This window comes from Emys orbicularis, chromosome 9, assembly GCF_028017835.1.
Source record: "Emys orbicularis isolate rEmyOrb1 chromosome 9, rEmyOrb1.hap1, whole genome shotgun sequence".
Taxonomy (NCBI): domain Eukaryota; kingdom Metazoa; phylum Chordata; order Testudines; family Emydidae; genus Emys; species Emys orbicularis.
This window is the reverse complement of record NC_088691.1, coordinates 24,309,084-24,336,687: the sequence shown is the minus strand read 5'-3', so window position 1 is coordinate 24,336,687 and position 27,604 is coordinate 24,309,084. Positions and strand designations below refer to the sequence as shown.

Here is a 27,604-nt window from a genome sequence, read left to right as displayed (position 1 = left end):
TTGTTGTTGTTGTTGCTGTAACACTCTTCTGAACTGGTCTACTCAGACAGTGTAACTAACATATGCTATTAAAGGCAAGGCTGACAATCTCTGATTCCAACAAAGACAGTAAATATACAGTGAAATCAAAGGCCTGCGTTAGCCCTTTCCAAACTTTATTTAATCTTTTGCTTCAGCTTTGATACAGCTTAGAATGCAAATACTTACAAAAAGCTTCAAAACCTGGAAAACACTGAAATCCTAATAAATCTTTAATTGTTCTGGGTGTGTCTTTGGTATTAAAGCATTTAGCCAGTTTTTGTTTGATCTGTAGATGAGTAAAATATCAGCAAACAGTGTATATTTATTTTCTCTCATTAATAAGTTTCAAGTTAAAAGCAAAGAAGTCGACAAGTTGGAAGCTCATTGAAAGAAACCTCTCCAGCAGGGCTGCCTTATGCTGTGCTGATGATAATAGAAAATATTGAATGTGTCTGTACTGTGAAGTATTGCCAGAGCGGTTACTGTGTGTATTTGAGAGCAGTGTATGGAACTGGCTGGAGAAAGAAGAAATAGACATGGAAAATATAAGGTGGCCCCCGACTTTGATGGGCCCATCATTTTTTTTCATTGTAGTATTATATTGTACAATGAATTTTGACACTGTTGCATTGTTCCTACCTAAAGAGGCCAAACTAATTCTCACCATCCAGTTCTGTGTCAACTCTTCAATCTCTAGGAAAGGAAGAAAAAGTTTGAGAAGGACGGCGAGAAGTTTTATTCCATGCTGGACCGCCATTTGCATTTATCGTCTAAGAAGAAAGAGTCCCAGTTACAGGAGGCAAGTGTGAAATTTTCCTTAAAAGTTTCTGTTTCTTGGAGTCTAGAAGAAGTAATAGCAGGTACATTGGACTCCTGTCCAATACACGTCTCTTTCAATAATGAAAGATTAAATCTGCGTAACGTTCCTTTTGATGGGAATGGTCCATCGAGACTCAACTTCTCTCTCATTCCAGGGGGTAGTCATTTCAGATCAAGTTTGAAGCACATTGACAAGGCAATCTAGGGAAGCTGGTGTAATCCATGCTCACACAGATGTCTCTCTGGCCTTCTAATGCAGAGGTGGGCAAACTATGGACCGCGGGCCACATCCGGCCCGCAGGACCCTCCTGCCCGGCCCCTGAGCTCCTGCCCTGGGAGACTCGCCCGCGGCCCCTCCCCTGCTGTTCCCCCTCCCCCGCAGCCTCAGCTCGCCCCGCCACTGGCGCAACGCTCTGGGCGGCGGGGCTGCAAGCTCCTGGGGCAGCGCAGCTACAGAGCCCGGGTTGGAATGGGGTGATGGGGGGCAGTCAGGGGCGGGGGTTCCAGGGGCGGTCAGGGGAAAGGGAGCAGGGGGGGTGGATGGGGCAGGGGTCCCGGGGGGGGGCTGTCAGTGAACAGGGGGGTTGGATGGGGCAGGAGTCCCGGGGTGGGAGCCGTCGGGGCGAAAAGGAGGAGGGGACAGGGGGTGGGGGCCGGGCCACGCCTGGCTGTTTGGGGAGGCGCAGCCTCCCCTAACCGGCCCTCTATACAATTTCCGAAACCTAATGGGGCCCTCAGGCCAAAAAGTTTGCCCGCCCCTGCTCTAGTGGCTAGATGTCTCTCTGGCTTCGGGCGGCGTGGTGCTTGGGGGGGCGGGGTCTTGGGGGGGCGGGGGCTGGCGCGGTGCGGCGCTCGGAGGGAGGCAGGGGCTTCGGGCGGCGCTTGGAGGGGGCGGGGCTTCGGGGGGCGTGGTGCTGGGGGGCCGGGATTTCGGCAGCGCTCTTCTTTTTTGCCTGGGGCGGCAAAAATGTTAGAGCCGGCCCTGTCCACAGGTGTGTGAGCAAGGGACACTCTTACACTTGCATTGTCTGTGCCTGTGCTGTATTGGTTCTGTGGTTAGATATGGAACTGCAGTCTGGCACCTTTCACAAAAACTAATGCACTTTAAAAAAAAAGCCTTATTCCTTGCAGAGTGGCACTAAGCTCTGAATTCATATGAGCGTATGGGATGCAGCTAGGAGAAATTCTAATGGGAAATGTGACCTATGTTCCAGTCAGATATGGTCCCCATAAAGCATTCAAAACCTGGGTTGGATTATTTCATGGCTTGAGAAGTAATAGCTATCACTTGCAGGCAAATATACAGACACCACTAAAGAATTATTATTCTTTTATGTGATTTTTTTCCATCCCCCTCTCACGCAGGCTGACTTACAGGTTAATAAAGAAAGACACAATTTCTTTGAGTCGTCCCTGGAGTACGTGTACCAGATCCAGGAAGTGCAGGAGAGCAAGAAGTTCAGTATTGTGGAGCCAGTAAGTGCCTCCTTTTTATCATCACACTCTCACATTTATTGACTTGCCCATGTGAGCAAGGAGGGGTGGGAAATAGTCAAATTGGATCCTGTCCTATTAACGATTCTACGTAGGTCCCTATAATGAGGCAAAGCCAAACGTACAGAGTTAGCAATCTGTTGTTTCGCTACCTCTGCTGCTGCTTCACAAAGATAAAGAACAGTGAGGTCTTCTTTTAGCCCTAAAAGTGAAATGTGCCTAACGAGCCAGACTCTGGAGATTGCTACAGATTTTGCTAAGGATTGCCCCATTCACCTTGCATGTGGTGAGAAGTAGTAGCCCTTGAAGAGTGACACTAAAGGGAGAGATGCCTGCTGGCCCAGCTGCCTGCTGTGGTACAGACCAGTCTGGTGCAGGCTCGTCACTTTAACAGGGAGCCTGTAGTTCACAGTTCACTGTGCTGGTTGAATGAATAACTGTACCCTGGAGCAGGACCTCCTCTGGGTAAGTGTACATAAGGAGGGACTCTCCATAGAGCCGATGGTGTATTCATTGTTCTTCCAGTGCAGTCTTTCATTACTGGTAGTGTTTTACTGAGATAGGCAATACACATTGTGGCAAAGTACCTTCTTCTCCTCAGCAGGCTCAGTCCTTTTTAGCCTTGGAGACACAGGCTTGGGCAAGGCAAAACCTTGCAGGTAGCACAGGGTTTGGCTATTCCTTTTCTCAGTCAGCCCCTTGTGCTTGTTTATCTTCCCTTCTGGGGACAGAGTGCAGCCTTCCTTGCAGGAAGGGTTCAGAGCCTTGCTGCTCCTAACTTACTAGCAGCTTCCCTGGTTCTCTCCCTCTCTCTCCCCTCCCCTTCCACGCCGGGGAGGGTTTAAAAAGGTCCCAAGCAGTTGGAGCCAGCTGAACCTAATTAGTTCCCTGGTAACCCCTTGTCCAGCTGAACCTTATTTCCCCATGGTTCTCTCTCCTCAGTGGCTTGGGAGAGGCCTTTTTAACCCCCTGGGACTGATTCCTCTCCCCCCCCCCTTTGTAGCTGTTTGTCCTGGGTTTGCTACAACATCCATAGGATCATAGCTGTCATTTGTGGTGGCACAGACTTCTCATGGCTCTGGGGGCTGTAGTGGCCAGTGAACTATGTCCCCATCTGCCCCCAGGACTGTGGGAGAATGAAAATGTGTAACACCACCAATGCCCCTCTTTCTGCGATCCTGCTTACAGCATAACTGGGTAGGACATGTGGATATGGCCTGTGTCTGAGCTAATATGAGCATAGTATGATCAGGTGATACTATGAGGCATATGTATAGATTATACTTTTTAAAAAAATCACTACCTGAGCAATTGCTAATACTTTCACTGTCAGAGCACTGGGTACAAATCCAATCTGCATTGGGTTCCTCTCACCTGAATGTATATTTTATTTTATGGCTGTTAATAATTCTGTTTGACTGTAAAGATCACAACAGGTTTGATTTAATTAAAACTGTTCTCTCACCACCTTTTGCCTGATTTAATACTATTGTCTTTAACGCAAAGGCTAATCCATCATCTTTCCTTCCTGCACAGGTGTTGGCCTTTCTTCACAGCCTCTTTACATACAACAACCTGACAGTCGAACTCACGCAGGACTTCCTCCCTTATAAACAGCAGCTTCAGCTCAGCCTACAGAATGTAAGTTCCTGTCCAGCTGCACACACACTCTCATATGCACGCTCTCTGTCCTGCCATGCATCTAAATGCCTCTGGCATAAAAACCTTTCCCATGCAGGATGGACAACCCTTGTTTGCTTTCTGGGAGGAGCACAAAAATGCTCTTTCCTTCATAAAAATGCCTTCTGTCCATAAATTCCTTTCTTCCTAGCAAGAACAGCCTACAGGTGCTACTACAGCATATTTCATAGATTTAAGGCCAGAAGGGACTACTGTGATCATGTACTCTGACCATCTGCATAACACAGCCCATAGAATTTCACTCAGTAATTTCTGTATCAAACCCATTGACTTGTGGTTGCGGTAGGGTATATCTTTTAGAAAGGTATCCAATCCTGATTTTAAAGATTTCCTGTGACAGAGAATCCACCACAGCCCTTGTAAGCTGTGACAATGGTTAATTACACTGTAAAAAGATTTGTACCCTTACATGGCCAACATTCACTCTGTAATGATAACTCAAAGCAGGAGTTCAGGTGCCTCATCCTTCTGGCATTAAAATGTTCTGTTGTCAGCTCTTCATATTAAAGAACAAAAAGCTACCCTCGATCGTGACACATTATGTTCCTCAGCCACCATGTCGCCAGCTCCATGCATATGATGTTCAACCCTGGCCACTCACCATTATGGGCTAACTTTTCTGCTAGCTTCAGGGCTTGGGGTTTTTTGATGCCGTCTTTTCAATGTGCCACTGATCATTCCCACAAAAGTGGGTGTGTGGCATTTTGTGCATGCTGACAATGCATTTTTGAGTGCCCATTGGAAACTTGGGGGCCAGCTACCAGATTTGTTTGCCCATGTTCAAGCATCATTCTTTTGTTCTCTCACCAGACGAGGAATCACTTTTCCAGCACGCGAGAGGAGTTGGAAGACCTGAAGAAAAGGATGAAAGAAGCTCCTCTGACCTGCAAGCTACCCGGGAAGCCAACCATAGAGGGTTATCTGTACACTCAGGAGAAATGTAATGGCCTGTGTGCACATCTGTATACATTAAACAAGTGTAGGGTCCAGCTGTAGGTTGTACTGCTTGCCTAGTTATGCATCCAACTCTAAGCTTCGTTCAGCTTGCAGCCAAGAGTCTATTTGTGTAGCTGTTATAGCCAGGGGGATGTTTGTATGGGTATGCCTTAGCTGTTGGGTATGCTAGTCACTGAGCCAGAAGCAAGTGGGTTCATATCTCCCATCCACCTTGTACCTACTGCCTTACATACCCGATCAGGATCCAGAGCTAGCTGTAAATGCAGTGCAGTCTTGGTGTGGGTGTGGCAGGCACTGTTACAGATTCCATTTTTGGTCTGAGACATGTTTTCAAGATGCTAATTGCCTTTTCTCTGGTGACTGTCTGGGTGAGATTTAATAATCCATTTTACGAGACTGTGGCTCGGAGGACTGAGATTTAGCCATTCTTTACCAGAATAAACTTGGTATCCTGATCAATGTTCTCTTGCTTAATAAGAAAGGTTTCAGTGCCTATCTATCTCAGTGTGAGCTACAGAATGGCTGCACTACCACTCCCTGTCTCTAACTTGCTGCTTCATCCAGTGGCTGGAGTCTAAAGCTTGAGTCTGAAGTGCTGGAGTCCAAATCTATTCTATTCTTTCCTTTTCTATCAAGATTATACTACGTCCACTAATAGTTCAGTTGAGGCTGTAAATTATATTTTGCAGAGAAAGCCCGTATCAAGCTCCTGACGTTAATTTGGTAGAGACACTGTGGGTGTTGAACCCCTCCCATTTCCTCCAGATATTCTTTCACCCCACTTTTGGCAGTGTCGAGGGTTTGAGTGAGTGTTTATTTGGACAAGTCCAAATACTAACAATCTGATATATTAAAAGGGTTGCAAGAGCAGATGTCCGGGGCAGATGAAAAGGCCTAGGTGTATCTTCTGCCTTTGGGATTGTGAGAAAGAGAATGACAATTCAATTCCAGACATAACTGAGACAGATAAGCTGTTATTTTATTTAGCCACTGCTCCTGTGGAAACATGGCACTTCATGTGTCTGAAACATAGTAGTTCTTGTACTCTGAAAGACAGAAGAGCTGTTACATATAGCATGTTGGCCAAAGCACATTCCATTCCTTTGTTCTTATAGATGTTCATATTCACAGCCTCCAAGTATGTAAGTAATGCACCAATATTTATAATGCGAGTGTCACATTTTTCTGGCCTCTTCCATCTCACGTACCTTTCTTCTGGACAGGTCATATAGTGATTCCACTTGTTGCATGAGTTGTAATACTCCCACCTATTGCATATGAGCTGGTCTCTAGTTGCTAGGATAAAAACCTATTACTTACTGACCGCTAGTAGTTGGCAGGGGCCAGTGTTGAAGGCTGGGGTTCAATCCCCTGCTGATAATCACTGTTTGTATGTGCATGTGGCAGTGGGTTAGTTATATAAGCACAAACATTGACAACTCTGCAATCTCAGGTCAGATTCCTACAAGGTAGCCACTATGCAGGATATTGGGTTGGGGCTGCCAATTCGGTAAATGGCTCATTTGATATATTTATGTAAACAGGGCAAATATTGGCTGCTCATAGAAGACTATCAACTAGTCTTGTGTTTAAAAAAACCACACATACGCATACACAGTCATTTTAGACCACAAGGAAACTTTGTACATTCCTGCATGATAATGAACTATATTTATTGCCTTTAAATTCGTTTCTTATGAATTGGTTAAAGAAAAAACAAGATATTTGAAATAGTTCAATTGGTTCTTTTGTTCTTTTGGGGGGGGGGAAGTTGAGGCACATCAGGAACAGAGTGCTTCAATTAAGACAATGGAAGAAGAGTGGAAAATAAATTGTGGGGTAACATAAATGTAGATGTAAGATGATATTTAATGTGCTATTGTGTTTATTCTGTCAAAAAGTTGTCAGTAAGGAAAAAATAGTAGTGTCCATTTAAAAACAAACATATTAACTTCCCCCTCTGCCCCCCCCCCCCAAGCCCACCCCTCATCCCCCAGGATGTTGCCTGTGTACTTCTTGGCCTAGATTTCCCAGTCCTGTTTGGTTTGCCACGTCAGAGTCACACAAATGCCCTTTCATCAGCTTTTCCTTCTGAGGAGGCTGGTGCTAACTTTTACCCAGTGCTTACTTTCCTCCCTAGTTACTGCTGCTTCTGTCACTGGCAATGCTGCAAATAGAGCTCCATGTTTTCCTGTGTGTCTATACAGCACCCGGCACAACAGGGCTCTGTTCCTGATTGGGGCTCACAGGCATTACCTCAATATAAATAATAAACAGTAATAATAATGGCCAAGTGCATCACTATATCAGGCTGCAGGATATAACGATGCACTTGACCATTATTATTACTGTTCATTATTTATATTGAGGTAATGCCTGTGAGCCCCAATCAGGATCAGAGCCCTGTTGTGCCAGGTGCTGTATAAACACACAGGAAAACATAATTCCTACCCCAAAGAGTTGGCAATCAAACTAATGCATGCTCTCTATTGACTCTTGACTATCTTTGTGTTTTTGTAGGGGCACTGGGCATATCTTGGGTGAAATATTATTGCCAGTATGAGAAGGAGTCAAAGATGCTAAGAATGACTCCAGTGGAGCAGAAGTCTGGAGCTAAGCAAGTGAGTGGATTCCCTATAAGAGATATCTCTGCAACCATTGACAGTGAGCAGGTTCTGCCTCATTTCCTTCTATTCTGACTTGTTTCTTCTATGAGGAAGTACAAGTATAAATATCTATAGAACAGGTACATTCCATCCCCGTTGTATGAAGCAGTGATGTACACAATTCCAGTTCTTAAAAAGTATTGCTAGTTAATTTAAGTGCTGGATTGACACCCCTGGAGATGGAAGGCCTCTTTGTAGCCACAGAACAGATATACCACGGACATTCCCCCAGCCACACACACACACAATTCCTTGAGTACTGCTGATCTGCAGGAAGCACCCCTGCCAGGGAAAAGTAGTTCACTTTCCATGGCCTGGATCGGACATGGCTCCTCTGCTGAGATCACCAGCATCAGTGCCAATGAATTCCAGTGGTGGTTCACTTAATAAAGCCACTACATCTGCCCATCAAGAAGGGATCTGATGCTCCAGTCTCAAGCCTTTCTCATTCATTGCTCACCTTCCGACACATCCTACTAGCTATTCCCTTCTGCATGTAATTTACATGTTGATCGGTCATAGAACTTAAGCCACTTTGTTCCTCACCTATGAATTTGGGCAGTGCGTGCGTCATACCTAGAGTTCCTCGGGCTTTGCAGCACAGGCAGGCTTGCATGTTTTCTCTGGCAAACCAGTTGTGAACACGTGACATTTTCTTTTGAAGAGACAACCTGACTTGCACTGATGCCTCTGATGATGGTTGACAGTACTTGAATTAGCAAGGTTATTTGAATGGCTCCATAATGCCCCCTCTCTGTCTGCTCCTGTTAAAGGACCCTTTGGTTCATGGTTATGGATTCCTCTCTTCAGGAATTAGTTACTAAGTAAATTGAAGATGTACAGTGGGTGGGAGCAGTCAGTGGTTGGGGTTTAGCATCTTTACACCACGCTATAAAACAACAATTTTGGGATCTTTTTTCATCCTTCTCACAGATTTTTCAGAAGGTGCTTCAGCTGCTGTCTGTCAGTCTTCTACTGTTGCTCACTGTGAAATAGAGGGTGTAGGATGCAAGGCTTGATAGACAATGGCTGGCCAAAATGCAGCCAATGAGTCCAACAAAATCTATGGAATTCTTCCACAATACAGCTCCCATCCATCCTCATCTTTGCATGGGGTTGCAGCCCATGGAGACTTCAAATCATAGCATGAAATTCTCCAGTTTGAGACTTCATAATTCCTGCTCTTTGGCAACTGATTGCCTGTTGCAGCAGTAAAATAAAATCTTTTCTGGAAACCCCTAGGAGAGTGAAGTCATCCAAACACATTGACTAGATGGAACTGTTGACATACCCTATGTAAAGATATGCGGCAAAATAATGTTAAAGCATGTAGGGGCTTGCAATAATACAAATTAATATCCCTTTCAAACTTGTACAGCCCATTGTGTCAGTAACGTGTTCTCAGGTATCCCTTGGTAACCCCTGGCATAACAGACAGCTTCAAAGGGAACCACATAGTGAGCGCTCTTAAAAACCCACCAAAAGGCTTACAGTAGACACATAGTGATAACCAGGGAGAAGGAAAAGGCTGTGGAAGGTTATCAATAGTGCTTTGGTTCTTTTCACTGTTTATCCAGCCTGTCTAATACAGATGCCAACTGTTGATGGAGAATTCATTCCAGGTTTGTGCACCAGTGGCTAGCTTCTCATGGGTTTGCAAAAGTTACTGAAGCTTGACTTCATGGTTTCTGTAAAGTCATAAAGACCCCGGAATGGGGCTATAAACGGGCTGCAATTTACTTTTGCCAGCTGGTAATTAAAAGGCCTGCCCCCTACAACACAATTGCTGTAAATGAGTGTGAAATTTGCCCATGAAGTTTTATCCACTTAAATTGTTTTCAAAGGTGTTTCAAAAAGCTATCTGGGCCATTATTGCTGCTGTTAGTAATTTGATACTTTATGTGATGGTAGCACCCATGAACCCCAATCAGGTGATGAAGAAGAGCCCTGTGTTTGTCTCTCTCACCAACAGAAGTTGGTCCAATAAAAGATATTACTTCATCCACCTTGTCTCTCTACTATCCTGGGACCAACATGGCTACAGCAGTCCTCCTCTAAGACCTGGTCTACACTGGCGGGGGGATCGACCTAAGATATGCAACTTCAGCTATGAGAATAGTGTAGCTGAAGTCGACGTGTCTTAGTTCGACTTACCTCCTGTCCTCACGGCGTGGGATCGACGGCCGCCGCTCCCCCGTCGACTCCGTTTCCGCTTCTCGCCGCGATGGAATTCCGGAGTCGACGGCAGAGCAATTGGGGATTGATTTATCGCGTCTACACTAGATGCAATAAATCGATCCCCAATAGATCGATCACTACCTGCCAATCCGGCGGGTAGTGAAGACATACCCTAAGAGTGTCTATTTTAAGCAACCTTTCTGCCATAAGGCATACTGAAAGAATAGTTGCTAGGATTTTTAGCACCAATTCACACTGTAATCCCATGAACCCCATAATTTAATTGATATTGTATGAAGGAAGCCTGTTTTAGGAAGCTGTTGATCTCTATCTTGCTATCTATCTGCTTTGTGGAATGTTGAGAGGAACCATCTGCTATCATGCTACAAGTGCCATCTGATTAGCAAGGCTGACATTGGGATTACACAGTCACTCCTGATGTTTCAACAGACCGTGTGGCATTGCCTTCCATCCAAGGAACCCGAGAAGTCTCATCCCTATTATATGCATTTTTAAAATTTTGGCTTTAAATGTCTCTCTCTTTCTAGGGCACCTCAGACTTGACACTGAAGTACTGCGTAAGGAGAAAGACTGATTCTATAGACAAGAGGTTTTGTTTTGATATTGAGACGAATGAAAGGTGAGCCAGAGGGATTGCTACTTCCTCTGTTATTGCCGTTTTGAAAATAATATGCCACTTTCTTGGCGTTCGGTGAGGGTGTGTTTGTTCTGAATAGCCTAAAATCTGTTTTGTATGGGCAGGAAGATTATGCACCGGGGGCAGTGCTGTTCTTCCTTGCTACAATCTTCATGCCTGATCTGAAGCCCATTGAAATCAATGGACATCTTTCTGTTAAATTCAGTGGGCTTTTTATGGGGCCTTCTAATACTGTGAAAGGATGAGCACCTTCTCTGAGAACTTGAGGGCCCTGGACTCCCATTGTCTTCAACCAGCATGAGACCCTCATATTTTCCCATGTATCTTTCCCCCCGATATATATATTGCCAGTCGTAGAGCTGGAGATTCTCTCCATGGGTTATTTTTCACTTTACTCACTGGGAGTCTGATCCTGTTCGCACTGAACTCTCTGGGGGTGCTAATTAATTACCATGGGAGCAGAATCAGCCCATAGACAAATGAATTCTGGGATGTCACACATGTGCTGTGGAAGCCTTGGTCTCTGCTTAAGCCACAACAAAGGAGAAAGCGCTAAACTGCAGATTACTTTATCAGATCCTATTTTACCAGAGAAGGACACCCTGCTCAAAAATATAAAACAAAAGGCAAACATTTGTCACTCTTTCAGCCTTTGACATTCCCACTTAATTCCAAAATTCAGACTGATTTCTCCCTTTCCTGAATCAATTCTCTTGTGCCTGCACTAACGCTGAGTGTTATTAATTTAGGCATTTGGAGCAGTAGGTTGCAAATTATCTTGACCTTTGAAAAGAAGTGACATGAGTAGGGTGAGACTGACTCAAGTAAATTTTAGGGATTGTGAGTTTCGGAGGTTTTGGCAAGCCCGGTGTTTCCATAGTTTGTGCATATTGGAAGAATGCAGGGTGTAAAACTATGCAGTGGGTATAGCAACGTGCCAAGCCTTTCAGTCCTTACTCGGTATGGCAGGGCGTCTAACCTGCATAAAGGTGGAGGAAGACTGAAGGAGTTTAGCCCACTAATAATAATACATAGTTTGATTTAATGACAGCACCAAGGGTTAACGTAGAGACATGATTAGAGACTGTGTCATATCCTCAGCAGTTTGTAGCGGCCACACTTCTTGAACCTCTGGCCAGTTCCTTACCACAGTGATGAGAGATGTGTTGGGGAGGTCTCCCCCAGCACAGGACACTGAGCCAGCCCTGTATGTTAATGGATAGACTGTACAGTGCAGTGCTGCATTTGACAGTATAGTATGACATGAAATAAAGTTGCACACTCGGATTTTTCTTAGGAAGCTGATCTATTAGGAAACAGGTAACATCTCATCATGTTAGAATCATTTGTCTCCTGCCTAAGAATTCTACAAATAAGATGGCAATTAGATACGAACACATGGACCAAAATCTACCCTCCGTTACACTGACTCCAGTGGGCTACTAGGGTGTAGCCGGGCAGAATTTGACCCACTGTGTCATGCACCAAAGTCTTTTACCATTTGGCTCACTGGATTTTTCACTTGGGTGAACGCTGCACAGGGACCTCTATATCTATAGCATGTTCAGTCATACTAACAGTGCCAGAGGCCCCCGGTACCTATCTCTCCCCTGCCCATTTTCCTTGTGTCTTTTTCTGCATTATGGTGCTAATGAGTGGTGAATAAGGACATAGGAGTTTCTCACCTGAAGCCGAGAGGGATCTCTCTTAAGTGCTTGGATAAGGGGAGAGGAACAGTTAGCCTGACTCAGACTGAAATGATTTTTCAGAAACCACATGACTTTACAGTGTTAACATCAGAAAAGACATCAGAAAATGTGCTAGGCTAGTAGCTATGAAAACCAGATGGGACACCTTAGGCTGCATGATTAAGTCACTGCAGATAAATGTACAAAGACACAGTGTGAATTAGATGATTTAGGGACCTGCTTTGCCAGTGTGATCAGCACGTGTGTAACTTCCATTTTTTATGATAGACATATGCTTTAGAAATACTATGGATAGATAGATAATTGGAATGATGTGTGTGTACTGACTTCCTTAAAGTGCCACCTGCACTCACTCTTGCTGAGTATTTAAGTGGTCTACAGAAACATAAAACTCTGTAAATCTTGGATGAAATTCCTTTGTGTCTTTTTAAAAAAAATCCTTTGCTTTAATTCTCTGGACAGGGCCGGGACTATCACATTGCAAGCACTTTCAGAAGCTAATAGACGGCTATGGATGGAGGCCATGGATGGAAAGGAGCCAGTGAGTATTCAAAGAATTATTGTCTGATTTATAGATGTGCTTTTTAGTGGTGTAATTTCACACAGATGAAGAGTGTATTGATAGTCGGTTTTGGAGAGCTCATCTTTTAGGGTGTTCTCATGAGATTGGGTATGTAATGATCAACATCACTATTATTGTGTGGTCCATAACAGGTATCAATTTAGCAAGTAGGTATATACAAATAGATTTCACAGGGTCATTCCAGGGACTGTTACCATATTGCCCTGTCCACTTGTATCCTTTGATATTTGATGTTTCAGTTCAGCTGTTTAGATTGGCATCAGTTGGACCCCATAAAAATGTGACTTGCAGGCATAGAGAAGTAGAGCTGAATCTTCCAGTGTTTCTGTTGCTCAAACAAATAGCTCTCAGATCTGTCTGAAGTAATTTTGGTTTTGCCTGCATAATATTCCTGCTTGTAAATCTCTTGTCTGAAGTTGTGGCAACCCATGCGTGTGTGAGAGAGAGAGTGAGACACACACACCAGAGATTTTCCGATACTTTGTGTTCCTTCATTGGTTTCCTTACTTTAATCCAAGCCCAGTATAAACGTTTCTGTTAAACAGAATTTCCTGTAAACAGAGAATGCTATGTGCAATATAGCAAAATACATTTCTTGCCGTTTCCCCATGCCCATTGACTGCTCCTTTTCCCTAAGCAGCCTGGAGTTATCCAATATCTCTGTAAAAAGACTGGCACCTAACTCTGTGCTCAGAGACCTTGTGTTGGACAAAGTAACTCAGAGCTGTCTTGATGGGGCTGAGTGTGCGGGGATTGGAGCATATCAGATAGGCTGCTAGGTGCTCCTTACAGAACCTGCTCACTGCTGTAAAGAAGTGATGCATGTGGGCGTTTGATGTGAAATGCCTGTAATGACATTTGTCCGGATCCCACACATTGAATTGCATAGGCTGGAAATACATAACCAAAGGAATGACAAGCTAGCAGTAATAATTAGAACTTTTTGTCCTGGCAAATTCAGGAGCATCTCTGGTTATATCAAGGGCTTTGTTAAAAAATAATCCAGAGTCCCAGACCTGCACTGTTCTAAAGCCCATTGCCTCTTTCCATCCTTCTGAACAAATGACTAGTCTTATTGTTAAAGCACCCGACTGGAAGCTGAAAGAAAGTGGTTCTTCCTGACTCTGCCATTAACTATTTGGGCAAGTCACTTTACTCCTCTGTGCTTCTGTTTTTCATCTCTAAACTATGGGATGATACTAGGGCCGGCTCCAGGCACCAGCTCAGCAAGCAGGTGCTTGGAGCGGCCAAGGGGAAGGGGCGGCACGTCGGGCTCTTCGGCGGCAATTCGGCAACGGGTCCCTCGGTCCCTCTCGGAGGGAAGGACCTGCCACCGAATTGCCGCCGAAGAATGAAGCAGTGATGGTAGAGCTGCCGCCAATCGCGATCGTGGCTTTTTTTGTTCCTTTTTTTTTTCCCGCCGCTTGGCAGGAAACCCTGGAGCCGGCCCTGGATGATACCACCCCACCTGCCTCCCAGCAACGTTGTGAGGCCTAATTCTAGAGGTGGTTGAATAATTAATTGTTCGTTAATTATCCTCTGAATTTATACATTTTCTGGATCATAGATCACTCATGAACCAATCCCGATTTTTGTGAATTTAGTTGTTATTCCCAAAATAATTCATATGAACAAGTTTTAATCTACACAATTGTTTATTTGCAAACTAGTCTCATCAACTATTTGTGCTGTGTGGTTGATCGCCTATGTCACATGATATTGGTTCTACTACATCAGTGGTTCTCATCCTTTCCAGACTACTGTACCCCTTTCAGGAATCCGATTTGTCTTGCGCAGCCCAAATTTCACCTCACTTAAAAACTACTTGCTCACACAATCAGACATAAAAACACGAAAGTGCTACAGCACACTATTACTGAAAAATTGCTCACTTTCTCATTTTTAATATATAATTATAAAATAAATCAATTGAAATATAAATATTGTACTTACATTTCAGTGTATAGTATATAGAGCAGTATGAACAAGTTATTGTCTGTATGAAATTTTAGTACTGACTTCGCTAGTGCTTTTTATGTAGCCTGTTGTAAAACTAGGCAAATATCTAGATGAGTTGACGTACCCCCTGAAAGATCTCTACATACCCCAGGGTATGCGTAACCCTGGTTGAGAACCACTGTGCTACATGACTGGCTGACTGAAATTTTCTGAAACAGGAGAATAACAAATAATAAGTAATGTGAAACAAGTAGTGAGCAGCAAAAGCTTGTGTTTCCTGTGTGAATATGGGTGTGTGACTGTGTGCACTCACCTCTCGTGAGCGCCCCCTGTCAGATGGGTGTGAATCTGCACTCTCTCTCTTTGCGCGGTGCCCCCGTCGGCTGATGCCCTTGTCAGGCGGGTCTTCAGTGGCTCATCCACTGGCACAGGCTGTCAACCTGTGAGCAAACAAACCCCTTCCAGGGCAAAAGGTCCAAGAGGACCTGTCCCTGTGCCTTTTGACAGTCTCTTTAGCCCTGTCTCTGGGCTCAGTCCTCAGCCCCTTGTGGGCTAGCTTTAAGTCCCCGTCTGCTTTGGTATAGAGCAGTGCCCCCAGGGCTTTCTCCCTGGAGACTCTTTAAGTCCTGCCCTTCACTTGGTCCTCTAATCAAGTCTTATCCCCTCCTTGGGGCTTAGGCAACCCTGCCAGTGGCCAGTGGGGGGACCCAGGCCAACCCATTACTTCAAATCCCGACCCAGGGACCCTATAAATAGCAGCCACGTGCTGCTTCCTGTAATAGTTGCTGCTGCTTTTTCCTGGGCCACTTCCCATGTAGCCTTACCTCAGGGCTGAAGTTCTTCCTCATGGAATATCAATGTCAACAGAACCCATCTTCTGGGTCTTCCTTGAACTCCAGCGAAGAGCACCTTCCTTGCTCCTCTGGTCCCTGTCAGGAACTGATCTGCTCAGGCCCTGCAGCTCCTTTTATCTGAGCCTGTTGAGCTCTAATTGGCTGCTTCCCTGCAGCCTTTTTAGGCAGGCCTGGAGGACCCACCTTTACTGCTCCTTTTCTGGGGTGTGTGTGGTAGGACTGTCAGGCCCCAAAGGGCCCAGTACACCTTGTCACAGGGTGTCCATGTGAAGAATAGCGATTCCTTTACCTTTCCTGTGGACAAAGAGAAAGCAGTTTGTGTGAATATATGCAAATATTGAATAATAAGGAGTATGACCATGGTCATATTGGACAGCTGTTCAGAATTCAAACAATGTCCAGTATTCAACCACTGCAGTGTAATTTGTTATTGTACGTAAAGGGGTTTTGGTCTTATGTGAGGGAAGGTGCTACAGAAGTGCATGATATTGTTATTAAAGTATATAAATCATGTTATTAGTATAATGGTAAAGAAAGCAATTTATTGATATTCTGTGTAAATATAATTTTGCCAAGCTGCATAGCTTGCAGACCTAATTTTTACTAAGAGACAAACAAAGGATCTTTGTGTTTAGTGTGGGAGGGTGTGTCCAAGAGAAACAGGTGCCCCAGTGAAACTAATGGACACCTACAACACCTTTCTTGAATATAGGGTGGTATATTGTTTAGTTTAGTACTTTGTTTTTGAGAGCAAAGTATTAAACAAAACTGTATGTCTGTGACTTGCTTTCCCTGGCTGTATTCTCCTTGGACAGTTATTCTCAACTCGTGCCTGCTTTTGCTTTTGTTTCCCTCTCCTCTTCTTTAGATCTACCACAGTCCCATCACAAAACAGGAAGAAAGTGAGTAATTCATGGTTCTATTCCGCTGAAATATTAAAGATCTGATTTGTACTGATGTTGTATGATATATTAGTTTGCAACTGTGGACATCACTGCTGTATGCTGGATGGACTGTATCTCACACCCGCTCACATGTTCCTTGGTTCCCTCGACTCAGTGAACAAGTGGACCTAAGATCTCTTGGGTCTGCTCCGGGGGGAGGGGTGATGAGTACCCTCAGGTCTCAGTGAGAGTTGAGGGTGATCAGCACCTTGCAAGATAAGGCCCTTAGCTCCCTAAGTGGAGGAAGAATTTGCAGTAAATTTCAACCTATCTAGAAAAATGCAGGTTCCAAATTTAGAACGGAGCTCTGAATCTTTGAGGTTCAAGTTCTAGTTGGGTTGTCACCAAAACATGAGTTCTGGGCTGCTGTGCGACTTCTTTAATTTTATCCCCTTAGTTGCGATTGAAGTCAGACAAGAACAGCTTTCAAACAAGAATATTTGTTTGCAAAGCACAGGCATCCATTTAGTGAAAACTACACAGCATTAACATTAAATTTTCAACTTAAAATATGGTTTCAGTTAACTAGAGAAAAGAGTTTCATAAAACATGAAAAAGTGTTATAAATGTAAAACAAAAGAATAAAAAGTTTTAGGGGTTTCTTGAAACGCCACACCCCATTAGGTTCTCCCATCTCTCCTTATCAGAGCTAGGTTGTGAGTGCTGTCTCTGACACTGCACATGTTTAATAAGTTGAATCTGCACATGCCCACAGCTCACGACAGCTGTCTCTATCTTGCTAAAATGTTATCCCTCTTACCTTTTCCCCCTTCATTTCATATTCACTTAGTAATGTCAAGTCCTTGCAACCATACTGCCTCCAATATCTCAGTACATTGGACTGGAAAGCTATGTGGATTTATTACTCAGGTACCCTCAATGAGTACTGAAAAATCTGCATTCTGCCTGTTGTGGCTGACTTGACCAGTCACTTACTCTGAGCTGGGGAGCACTACTTTATCTTAATTAGTGTGCAGTTAGGATTGAAGAATCTCCTTCAAACCGATCAGTTATCATTGGGCAATGCTGAGGCACGTTCCTTCTAGGTCTGTAATACAAATGCAGTCAGATAAACCCTATGTTTTAATAATTTGGAATCAGAGATATTATCAATTGATACTACACAGCTCACTGCAATCTAAGCACTGAATCTCTGCTAACATTTGTTTTGGCCCTACCTGGAAGCTGGTCTATCTGAAGTTTCCAGTAAGAATGCTCTGAGCAGGGAGGCTCCTTATAACTGACCTGCTGGCAGGCGTGGGGTGTCTGCAGTTAACTGATTCACCCAAGTTCTCCCTAGAGAGTTTGTGCCAGGATTAGAGCTGGTTCAAATTTTGGGTGTAGAAATTTTTCCCAGAGAACAACACAAATTTGTCAAAAACCAATTTTCTTCACATCAAAATGTCACTTCTCATGAAACAGTTTGGTTTTCCTGCATGAACATTTGAAACAAGAGTATTCATTTTGATTTCAAATGTTTGCTTTTAAGTTGAAACAAATTTTTTTGTTTAATTTCTAAGTGTTGAGTCAAAACCAAAATTTGTAGTTAGAATTTGGTTCAAAAACTCCTGCAGCTTTAAAAATAATTGAATGCAGATTTTATTTTTATTAGTATTTCTTGCCAGAAAAATGTTGGTTTCCTGACTAGCTCTAGCCATGATTTGAATTCCTCAGGACAAATTTTGCTTCTGATCTGAAGTGTGATATGCAGAGCCCCATCCCTCTGCCTAATAAAAACACATTAAACACTAACATTTGAGAGAAGTTCAGAATATCTGTTTGCAACAGACAGAAAGCTGTTTCAGTGTTAGAAGCCATTGATCACTCACATAAACACGTACGCGGCCTTATCCTGTGACCCTTATTACACAAGTAATCCTTCTGAAGTCAGTGGAAGAATTAGTGAGTAAAGGTCATCCATCTGAGTAAAGTTGCAGGACTAGCTCCTGTAAGGAACTAAGGGGCCTGATTCAGTGCCCACTGAAGTAAATGGAAAGAGTCTGGTTCACTTCAATGGGGTTTGGATTAGCCCAAAGCAAACTACTTTTCCACCTGTCCACTGTTTGAAGCCTCCAAGGAAGACTGTGATAACCTATTGGTTAATCAGTGGGGAGAAAAACCTGCCTTCTCCTTAACCTATATGGTATCTAAGTAGAATCCTGTCATTTTCTGCAATCTAACAAAGTAGATAAAGAATGTGTGGAAGTTTATGTGTTCTTTTGATTTGGCAGAGGTTGGACTGCAGATTTTGCTATACTCCGGAAGCCACAGATCAGCTCTTGCCAGGCAGAAATTCATGTGTGGTTGAACTCTCCAAATTACAGTTTTATTAAAAAATTCAAAAGCCAACTGTTAAAGCAATTTCAAGAGGGGGGGGGGGGAAGGAGAACAAGTGGAAATGAACAATTCCAGGCCAGATTCTTAAAAATCTGGGTGTGCTTTTGCACAAGCCCCCTCACAACATATGCATGCAAATCCCTTAATGTAGGTGCACCAGATGGGCTGCATGCATGCACAGACCCTGACTTGCACCCACACAGCAGGGTGTTTGCATACTAAATTGTGCCTGTGCACTTGTGCATATGTGGATTTAAATGTCCCTAAAATGTAGCAAACTTGTTGCAAGGTGTAATGCCTGCAGTAACTTGACACCTCTTTGGGTTTTCCACCAGTAATTACATGTTGACGTTCAGGCACCTAACTTTGCTTCCCTTTTTTTGAAATAGTGGAGTTGAATGAGGTTGGCTTCAAGTTTGTGAGGAAATGCATCAATGCAGTAGAGACCAAAGGTAAGATCTCAGTACTGCATCTGGAAACTATTTGCTTTTTTGATATTTAATTTCTTGAATGGCATTTGATTGCACTGTGATTTCGCTAATATATAGCAACGGGATCTAAAAATCAGAGAATCATAGAAATGTAGGGCTGGAAGAGACCTTGAAAAGTCATCAAGTCCAGCCCCCTGTGCTGAGGCAAGACCATCCCTGACAGATGTTTGTCCAATCTGTTCTTACAAACCTCCGTGAATGGGATTCCACAACCTACTTTGGAAGCCTATTCCACAGCTTAACTACATTTATAGTTAGAAAGTTTTTCCTAATATCCAATCTCTATCTCCCTTGCTGCATATAAAGCCCATTTTTTCTTGTCCTACCTTCGGCAGATATGGAGAACAATTGATCACAGTCCTTTTTGTAACAGCCCCTAACATATTTGAAGACTGTTATCAAGTTCCTCCTCAGTCTTCTTTTCTCAAAACTAAACATGCCTAGTTTTTTTAACCTTTCCTCATAGGTCATATTTTTTAAACCTTTTATCAAAGACTCCTGACACTGGATAAGGAATGTGCCTACAAAACAGTAGAAACCTTACCCCCCATTACAACATTTGCAGGAGCAAACTCTAGTTAAGGTTGAGTCCTCACTTTCATTTTGTTTTCACTCACTTGTGAATTTCTCAGAAATTTTCCTTTGGGGCTGAAACATCACATGCTTGCTAGTAGGCCAAAGGTGAATAGGTTACAAAATATTTCAGGCAATTTTGTGTTTGGGGAATATCTTAAAGAATTATTCAGATTTGTTTTGTGAAAAACATACTATGTGGGGTGAGATTTTCAAAGCTTTCTGCAGGATTTTAACCACACAACTCCCTCTAAAATGAATGAGAGTAGTGTGATAGATCTTCCACGCTGCTCTGAAAATTCCAACCATGCTGAATAACCACCAACTTCCTTAAAAGCGTAAGTAGAGCTGTGCAAATAATATAAACACACTTCCAAATATTAGTCCAGACTTTAAAAGAACTTGCTTTGACTGTAGTCACTTTCTGTGACTTTTCTAGAAAACTAGTTTACTGATAAAAAATGTTGAGGGGTAAATAGCAGGGTCCCCTAAGATCTGAACTGGAACCGGTGCTGTTCAACATACTCATAAATGATCTGGAAAAAGAGGTAAGCAGTGAGGTGGCAAAGTTTGCAGATGATACAAAACTACTCAAGATAGTTAAGTCCAAAGCTGACTGAGATGAGTTCCAAAGGGATCTCACAAAACTGGGTGACTGGGCAACAAAATGGCAGATGCAATTCAGTGTTGATAAATGTAAAGTAATGCACATTGGAAAACATAATCCCAACTGTACATACAAAATGATGGAGTCTAATTTATCTGTTACCACTCATGAAAGAGATCTTGGAGACATCATGAGTAGTTCTCTGAAAACATCTGCTCAATGTGCAGCAGCAGTCAAAAAAGCTAACAATGTTAGGAACTATTAGGAAAGGGTTAGATAATATGGCAGATAATAGCATAATGCTGTTATATAAATCTGTGATATTCCCACATCTTGAATACTGTGTGCAGTTCTGGTCACCTCATCTCAAAAAAGATATATTAGAATTGGCAAAAGCACAGAGAAGGGCCACAAAAATGATTAGGAACAGCTTCCATATGAGGAGAGATTAAAAAGAATGGGATTGTTCAATTTAGGAAAGAGATGGGAGGAATATGATAGAGCTCTATAAAATCATGAGTGGTGTGGAGAAAGTGAATAAGGAGGTGTTATTTACACCTTCACATACACAAGAACCAAAGGTCACCCAATGAAATTAATAGGCAGCAGGTTAAAAACAAACATAAGGAAGTAATACTTTATAAAACACATAGTCAACTTGTGGAGCTCCTTGCCAGGGGATGTGGCAAGGAGCTCCTTTGCCAAAAGCCTAACTGAGTTAAAGAAAAAGAGTTAGATAAATTCATGGAGGATAGATCCATCAGTGGCTGTTAGCCAAGATGATAAGGGATGCGAGCCTATGCTTTGGTTATCCCTAAACCTCTGGCTGCCAGAAGCTTGGACCGGACAACAGGGGATGGATCATTCAATAAGTTGCCCTGTTCTGTTCATTCCCTCTGAAGCATCTGGCACCAGCCACTTTTGGAAGTCAGGATACTGGGCTAGATGGACCATTGGCCTGACTCAGTATGGCTGTTCTTATGTCCTTAATGTTTCCAGTAATAGCAGATTTTAAGCAAATATTGCAGAACTTTCTAAAAGAGAATTTCAGATTTGTGATTGAGAGTAATCATCCCTGAAATCTAATTCTCACAGTGGCACTGATCTAGTCAAAGAACAGAAATATACTGTGTGATTTTTAAGTCCAGTCAGAACAGCTCCGATTTCGAATACTGAATATTTGCAACCAATTGTTCAGTTATTAGCTACTGAACAAGAACTGTGTGCCGAAATTATTTGGTGAATCATTTTGCCTAACAGAGTCCAGGTTAACATGAGGTATTGATGGGCAATTTTTTAAAAATGATTTTGTCTGCATTATCCACTCGGCTCTTCACTTAAGTGCTGTCAATCTATTGCAGGCCTGGGGACAGCCTGTGATGTGTTTACTACACTAGGTGGCGCTGTTTAACATCTACAACCATGAAAGGATACTAGATTAATTCTTTCCTTCGTTCTTCTGCGCAGGGATCACTACTGAGGGAGTGTACCGAACCGTTGGCAGCAATATCCAGGTGCAGAAGTTGCTGAATGCCTTCTTTGGTAAGAATAACCAGTTCTTGGATGACTGGACTGTAATTTTTTAGTACTGTAAGGCAAGACAAGGAGGACTGGATTCCACAGTGAAATGAACCCCTACACACTGTCAGGTTAATAGGGTGACCAGATGTCCCGATTTTATAGGGACAGTCCCAATTTTTGGGTCTTTTTCTTATATAGGGTCCTATTACCCCCCACCCCCTGTCCCGATTTTTCACACTTGCTGTCTGGTCACCTAAGTATAACCTCCCTCCGCTCTTGCCCTTCTTTCCAGGCTGCTGGTCTTCTCCACCAGTCTTTCTGATGTGTTCTTTCCCTTCTTTTCTGACTTCTTCTCCACCTAGTCTCTTGTCTCTCCCTTTAAGCTAAAATGTTGCCAATTTTACCTGCATTTTCAAACTAAGAAGCAAAGGGTACCGAGGTAACAGTAACGTGGAAGTGGAGTAGCTTGTGCAGCATGAAATTGAAATTGAAATTAATGGAGATATCCCATCTCCTAGAACTGGAAAGGACCTTGAAAGGTCATTGAGTCCAGCCCCCTACCTTCACTAGCAGGACCAAGTACTGATTTTGCCCCAGATCCCCAAGTGGCCCCCTCAAGGATTGAACTCACAACCCTGGGTTTAGCAGGCCAATGCTCAAACCACTGAGCTGTCCCTCCCCCCATGTGATGACCCTGTAGAGTGCAAATAGATCCCAAAACAGAGAGACCATTGCTAATTGCCAAACAGACTCTCTTCCCCCATAGATGATAGGTCCTGATTCTCATTTACATGAAGGTTCCTTTATTCCTCTCTGGCAGTGTAAATGGGCTTTAGAGGAAATGAGAATGAGATCAAAGAGCTGATTCTGCCCCTGTTTACATCAGTTTTATACTTGTGTAATCCACTGGAGTTGCTCCCAATCTACAGCAGTGTGAGGGCAGAATTTGGCCCTAAGTGTGATAAGAATTTTTTCTGCTTCTCTAGGTCTTGCTGTTTACAAAGCACTGCACAGTGTTATTTTCATTTATAAGAGGCACAAATTGTCAACTTCTAGGTGCATTTACAGTAAAAGAGCCACCAAATGCATCCACTAACCATTGTTAGCATAAACAAAATAACTGCCCCTCCCCCAGAACTCCACCCCCAAAACATCCTCCACATCCTCAGACAAATCTGAGTAAACAGAGAATCCTCGCAGCATGCCGTGAAAGTCAACAACACGGGGCTGTGTTTGGCCGGAAATGGGGAATGCACTCCAGAGTCAAAGGCTCTGCTCTGGGAATGTCCTGGTCCCACACCCTGATGTACAAACTGGTGGACAGTCAGTTCAAGCATTGTAGGACAGAGGTGGAGCTAAGATAGCCAAGATCCAAACCATTCTGGATGGCTTGTTTGGCGGGAAAGACAACAGAAAGCTGGAACACAGGACAAGAGGAGTGTTCCTGGTGAATATCCACCTGACCAGCATGTAAGCCTCTGACCGCTGCCCTCTGAGTAGGTACCTAGTATAAATGCACTATTCAAAGGCTGCTATTATTTTGATTGTTGTTGTTATTTATTTTTATTAAAACAATGGACTGTTTGTTATATCCTCACATGGTTGTACTGGATTTCCATACAGTTGGAACATCAGATACATCTAGTCACACTTTCCTGATAATTTATTAAGTAGGAGGAAGCTTAAATATCTCGTATTTTCCAGCATCCCAATAAATAGTTCCGTGTTTTTCCATTCCACACCCTGGTGGTGGTTTCTCCTTTGTAAATTTACAATGGATTGGTGTCCTCACTCCTTGTACCGAAAGCCTCATTTTGGTCAGAGTGGAAAATCCAGCAGCAATAAATAATAATAACTAATAGTGGTGAGCCATTTGGATTTCTCACCCAACCCTGTTTCTTGTTTAACATAAATCATGTAACTTGTATCTCCTACCCTGCCTTCCCCAAAACCAAATACGTAATCCTATGGTGCCATAGAAATTTTGTGAGCGTCCAGTTAACCTGGACATGAGCAAAGTGTACTTTAGTCCTTTCTGCTCTTCATTACCCTCCATGTTTCTGCCTACATGTAGATTCCACGCAGAGGAATTTTTCAGGGAAGCCTAAAGGGGAAGTAACTAGAAGTTATGGGGTGAAACTGAGCAAATGAAATTTTAAGTGGAACGCGAGGAAATTTATCCTAACACTGAGGTTTGATAGAATGTTTAGTTTTAGAGGACTTAAGCAGTAGGGCTTCCACCACTTCCCTTTAGAGCAGTAGTGGGCAACCTGTGGCCTGCATCAGGCCCTCGCCATGCAAATGTAAACAAGCGCTCTAGCGGCCTGCCAGCGGATTACCCTGACAGGCCGCAGGTTGCCCACCACTGCTTTAAAGCAGTGTTTCTCAAACTTTTGTACTGGTGACCTCTTTCGCAAAGCAAGCGTCTGAGTGCAAACCCCTCCCCCCCCCCCATACATTAAAAACACTTTTTAAATATATTTAACACCATTATAAATGCTGAAGGCAAAGCGAGGTTTGAGGTGGGCTGATAGCTCGCGACCCCCCATGTAGTAACCTCCTGACCCCCTGAGGAGTCCTGACCCCCAGTTTGAGAACCCCTGCTTTAAAGGATAGACCACAAAGCTGTGGAGAACACACAGTAGAGAATAAACCTTCATTGGCCAGGGGAATGGACCTAGGATGCAATAGTTAAGGCTTTTCCACCTTTGATCTTGGAGTCTCCTAGTAGAAGTGATTCTCTTTGTTAGTTGCATGATCGTTTTGACCATTCTAACACCACATTCTTATCCTTCCTCTTCCTCTCCCTCTAATTTTAAGTACACTATCCTCCTGCTTAACTCAAGAAACGAGATAACTAATGCGTATTAGCGATCCCATTGTAGTTTTACCAGGGTGGATAAAAATCAATGATTTAAAAAAAATAAAATAAAATAAATCCGATTTTTTAAAAATTTAAATCGGATTTTTTTATTTAAATCAGATTTTTTTGATAAAATGCTTTTTGAGGGAAAAAGCCTATCTAAGGATAGTTTTATTAAGATACATTATAGCTCAAAGATATCTCATCATGTAAATAGGGATTATAAATTCTAACTCTATAGTATGAGACAATATATTCATGTAATGTTTAAGAAAAGTTTTGTAAATGAGTTCCAATAGTTCATGGATTTGGGACCCAATCTTATGGGGCTCCAGGGGCTTCTGTATAGATTATTTAGGTTAATCTTTCTATCTACCCAATGGGACTCAGTCTAGAAGATACCATCAGAGATTCTTAGTTTTGCAGTTCTCAAACTGGATTTGTGTTTCCAGAAATAACATGCTTGTTAACAGCAAAAATGATTTTAAATAAATAAATAAATAATATATAGAGGTGAGAAATAACAGACCTCAACCCTATTGTCCCTCTGCAAATTTCTGTACACAGAGTCAATCCCTTACCTCTCTCTAAAAGTGCAAAGTTTCAAAAAGCTCAATGAACAGAAGATTGTTGGTGGCGGAATAGATCTGCACAAGGAGAAGAAGTCTGGAAATAAATGTGAGAAGAGAGGGACAGGCAATAGAAACAAAAGTGAAACTGTTTGAGCAGCATATTCCAGAAGTCTTGAGGTCTTTCTGAGTGTAACCTTCATTGATTTGAGATCTACCATACCATTCTCTCACTAGAAGGGAAAACCTATAATGGCAGCAGGCCATAAAAGAGACCCAGTTTGGGAATATTTTAATGAAGTTCCTCTACCTGTGGGTAAGACAGGCATGCATACAAAATGCAAACAGTGCAACAAAGAAATGCGAGGCCTGGTTGCCCGAATGAAACAACATCATGAGAAGTGTTGTTTCTCAGGAGGAAGCTGCATTGAAGATGATGAAAGGAACATGTCTGAACATGCAAGATCTTCAGGTTGGTAAACTTTTTTTATTTCATACTTCTTTCTTAAGGGCTGCTGTCTTCCTTCTGGACTATTCTTGAATTCTCATACTTAAGCAAAAAATATAGTTATTACTCTATGGTACTATCATTTTAGATGCAGTTGTGATAAAAAATAAATAGCTGAAATAGGCAGATCTTCCTTTTACAATTTCAACTTTAAAGTAGTAATGAGTGTCAGTGAATGCAATGAGTAATACTAAATGAGCAGTATGGTGATAATAATTAAATAACTTCATTGACTTGTTTTGTTTAGGAGAATCCATCCTCAACATACAGGATTCCGAAGACTATCCACCTTTAAGATCACCATCATTTTCTATAGCTTCAGAGTTATCTGCCAATGATAATGTTTCAGTCACATCATGTATGTCACATAGCCACAGTATATCACCTGTAGCAAAAAGAAAAAAAATCTCCATCATCCAGAAACAAGCATAGATAAGTTTTTGATAAGAACCAGCAGATTACAAAAAGAGGTAATTGATGAAAAAATTGCCCAGTTTGTTTATGCAACAAACTCTCCTTTCCGAATGATTGAGAACCCACACTTCATTAACATGGTTCAGTCATTAAGACCAGGATACAATCCACCCAACAGAGCAGATTTCGCAGGCAAATTGCTGGATAAAGTGTATGAAAGAGAAATTGAGCAGTGTGCAGGGTGAAATTGTTAACCTGAGTCTTGATGGGTGGAGCAATGTCCACAATGATCCTGTTGTATGTGCTTGTGTGACAACAGAAGAAGGGAATGTCTTCCTTACAGAAACAACTGATACATCAGGAAATGCTAACACGGCAGAATACTTACAAGAAGTAGCAGTAAAAGATATAACAAACTGTGAAAAAAAATTCAAATGTCTAGTACGTAGCTTGGTCACAGACAATGCTGCAAATGTATCCAAAGACAAGAAGAAATTATTTAGAAGAGAGTGAAGAGAGTCCCAAGCTAATAACATATGGTTGCAGTGCTCATTTGATACACTTCCTAGCCAAAGACTTCAGTGTTCCAGAAATAAAAGCTAATGTTGTTGAAATTACAAAATATTTCCGTAACAACCACTTTGCAGCAGCTGCTCTGAAACAAGTGGGAGGAACCAAGCTAACTCTCCCACAAGACGTGTGATGGAACTCAGTAGTGGACTGCTTTGAGCAATATATCAAGAACTAGCCTAATCTGTTGATAGTTTGTGAACAAAATCGTGAAAAAACAGATGGCAGTGTCACAGCCAAAGTTCTCAACATTGGGCTTAAGAGAAATGTTGAACACTCGCTGAGTATCTTGAAGCCTATTTCTGTAGCCTTGAACAAAATGCAGGGAAATAGCTGTTCTATTGCTGATGCTGTTGAAATTTGGAAGGAACTGAGTGAGATCTTAAAAAGAGAAATATGCAATGACAGAGTTAAATTAGAAGCTTTAAAAAAACGAATGGGACAAGCACTATCTCCAGCTCATTTTCTTGCAAATATTCTCAATACTCGGTACCAGGGTCAAACCTTAACTGCTGAAGAAGAAGAGGAGTTGGCTATGATGTGGACATCCAGCAATCATCCCTCCATAATGCCAACTATAATAAACTTCAGAGCTAAGGGTGAACCAT

At 42.7% G+C, this 27,604-nt stretch overlaps 1 protein-coding gene across 1 annotated transcript in view; it reads left to right on the top strand.

The window, feature by feature from the left end:
* The window catches only part of OPHN1 (oligophrenin 1), a 137,703-nt gene that overhangs the window by 77,981 nt on the left and 32,118 nt on the right, over nucleotides 1-27,604 (top strand). The window contains exons 7-16 of the mRNA XM_065411323.1: nucleotides 719-820; nucleotides 2,206-2,316; nucleotides 3,871-3,975; nucleotides 4,846-4,975; nucleotides 7,513-7,613; nucleotides 10,385-10,476; nucleotides 12,666-12,744; nucleotides 16,468-16,501; nucleotides 19,270-19,332; nucleotides 22,019-22,093. Of these exons, the coding sequence (XP_065267395.1) occupies nucleotides 719-820; nucleotides 2,206-2,316; nucleotides 3,871-3,975; nucleotides 4,846-4,975; nucleotides 7,513-7,613; nucleotides 10,385-10,476; nucleotides 12,666-12,744; nucleotides 16,468-16,501; nucleotides 19,270-19,332; nucleotides 22,019-22,093 (892 nt within the window). The remainder of the gene's footprint in view (nucleotides 1-718; nucleotides 821-2,205; nucleotides 2,317-3,870; nucleotides 3,976-4,845; nucleotides 4,976-7,512; nucleotides 7,614-10,384; nucleotides 10,477-12,665; nucleotides 12,745-16,467; nucleotides 16,502-19,269; nucleotides 19,333-22,018; nucleotides 22,094-27,604) is intronic.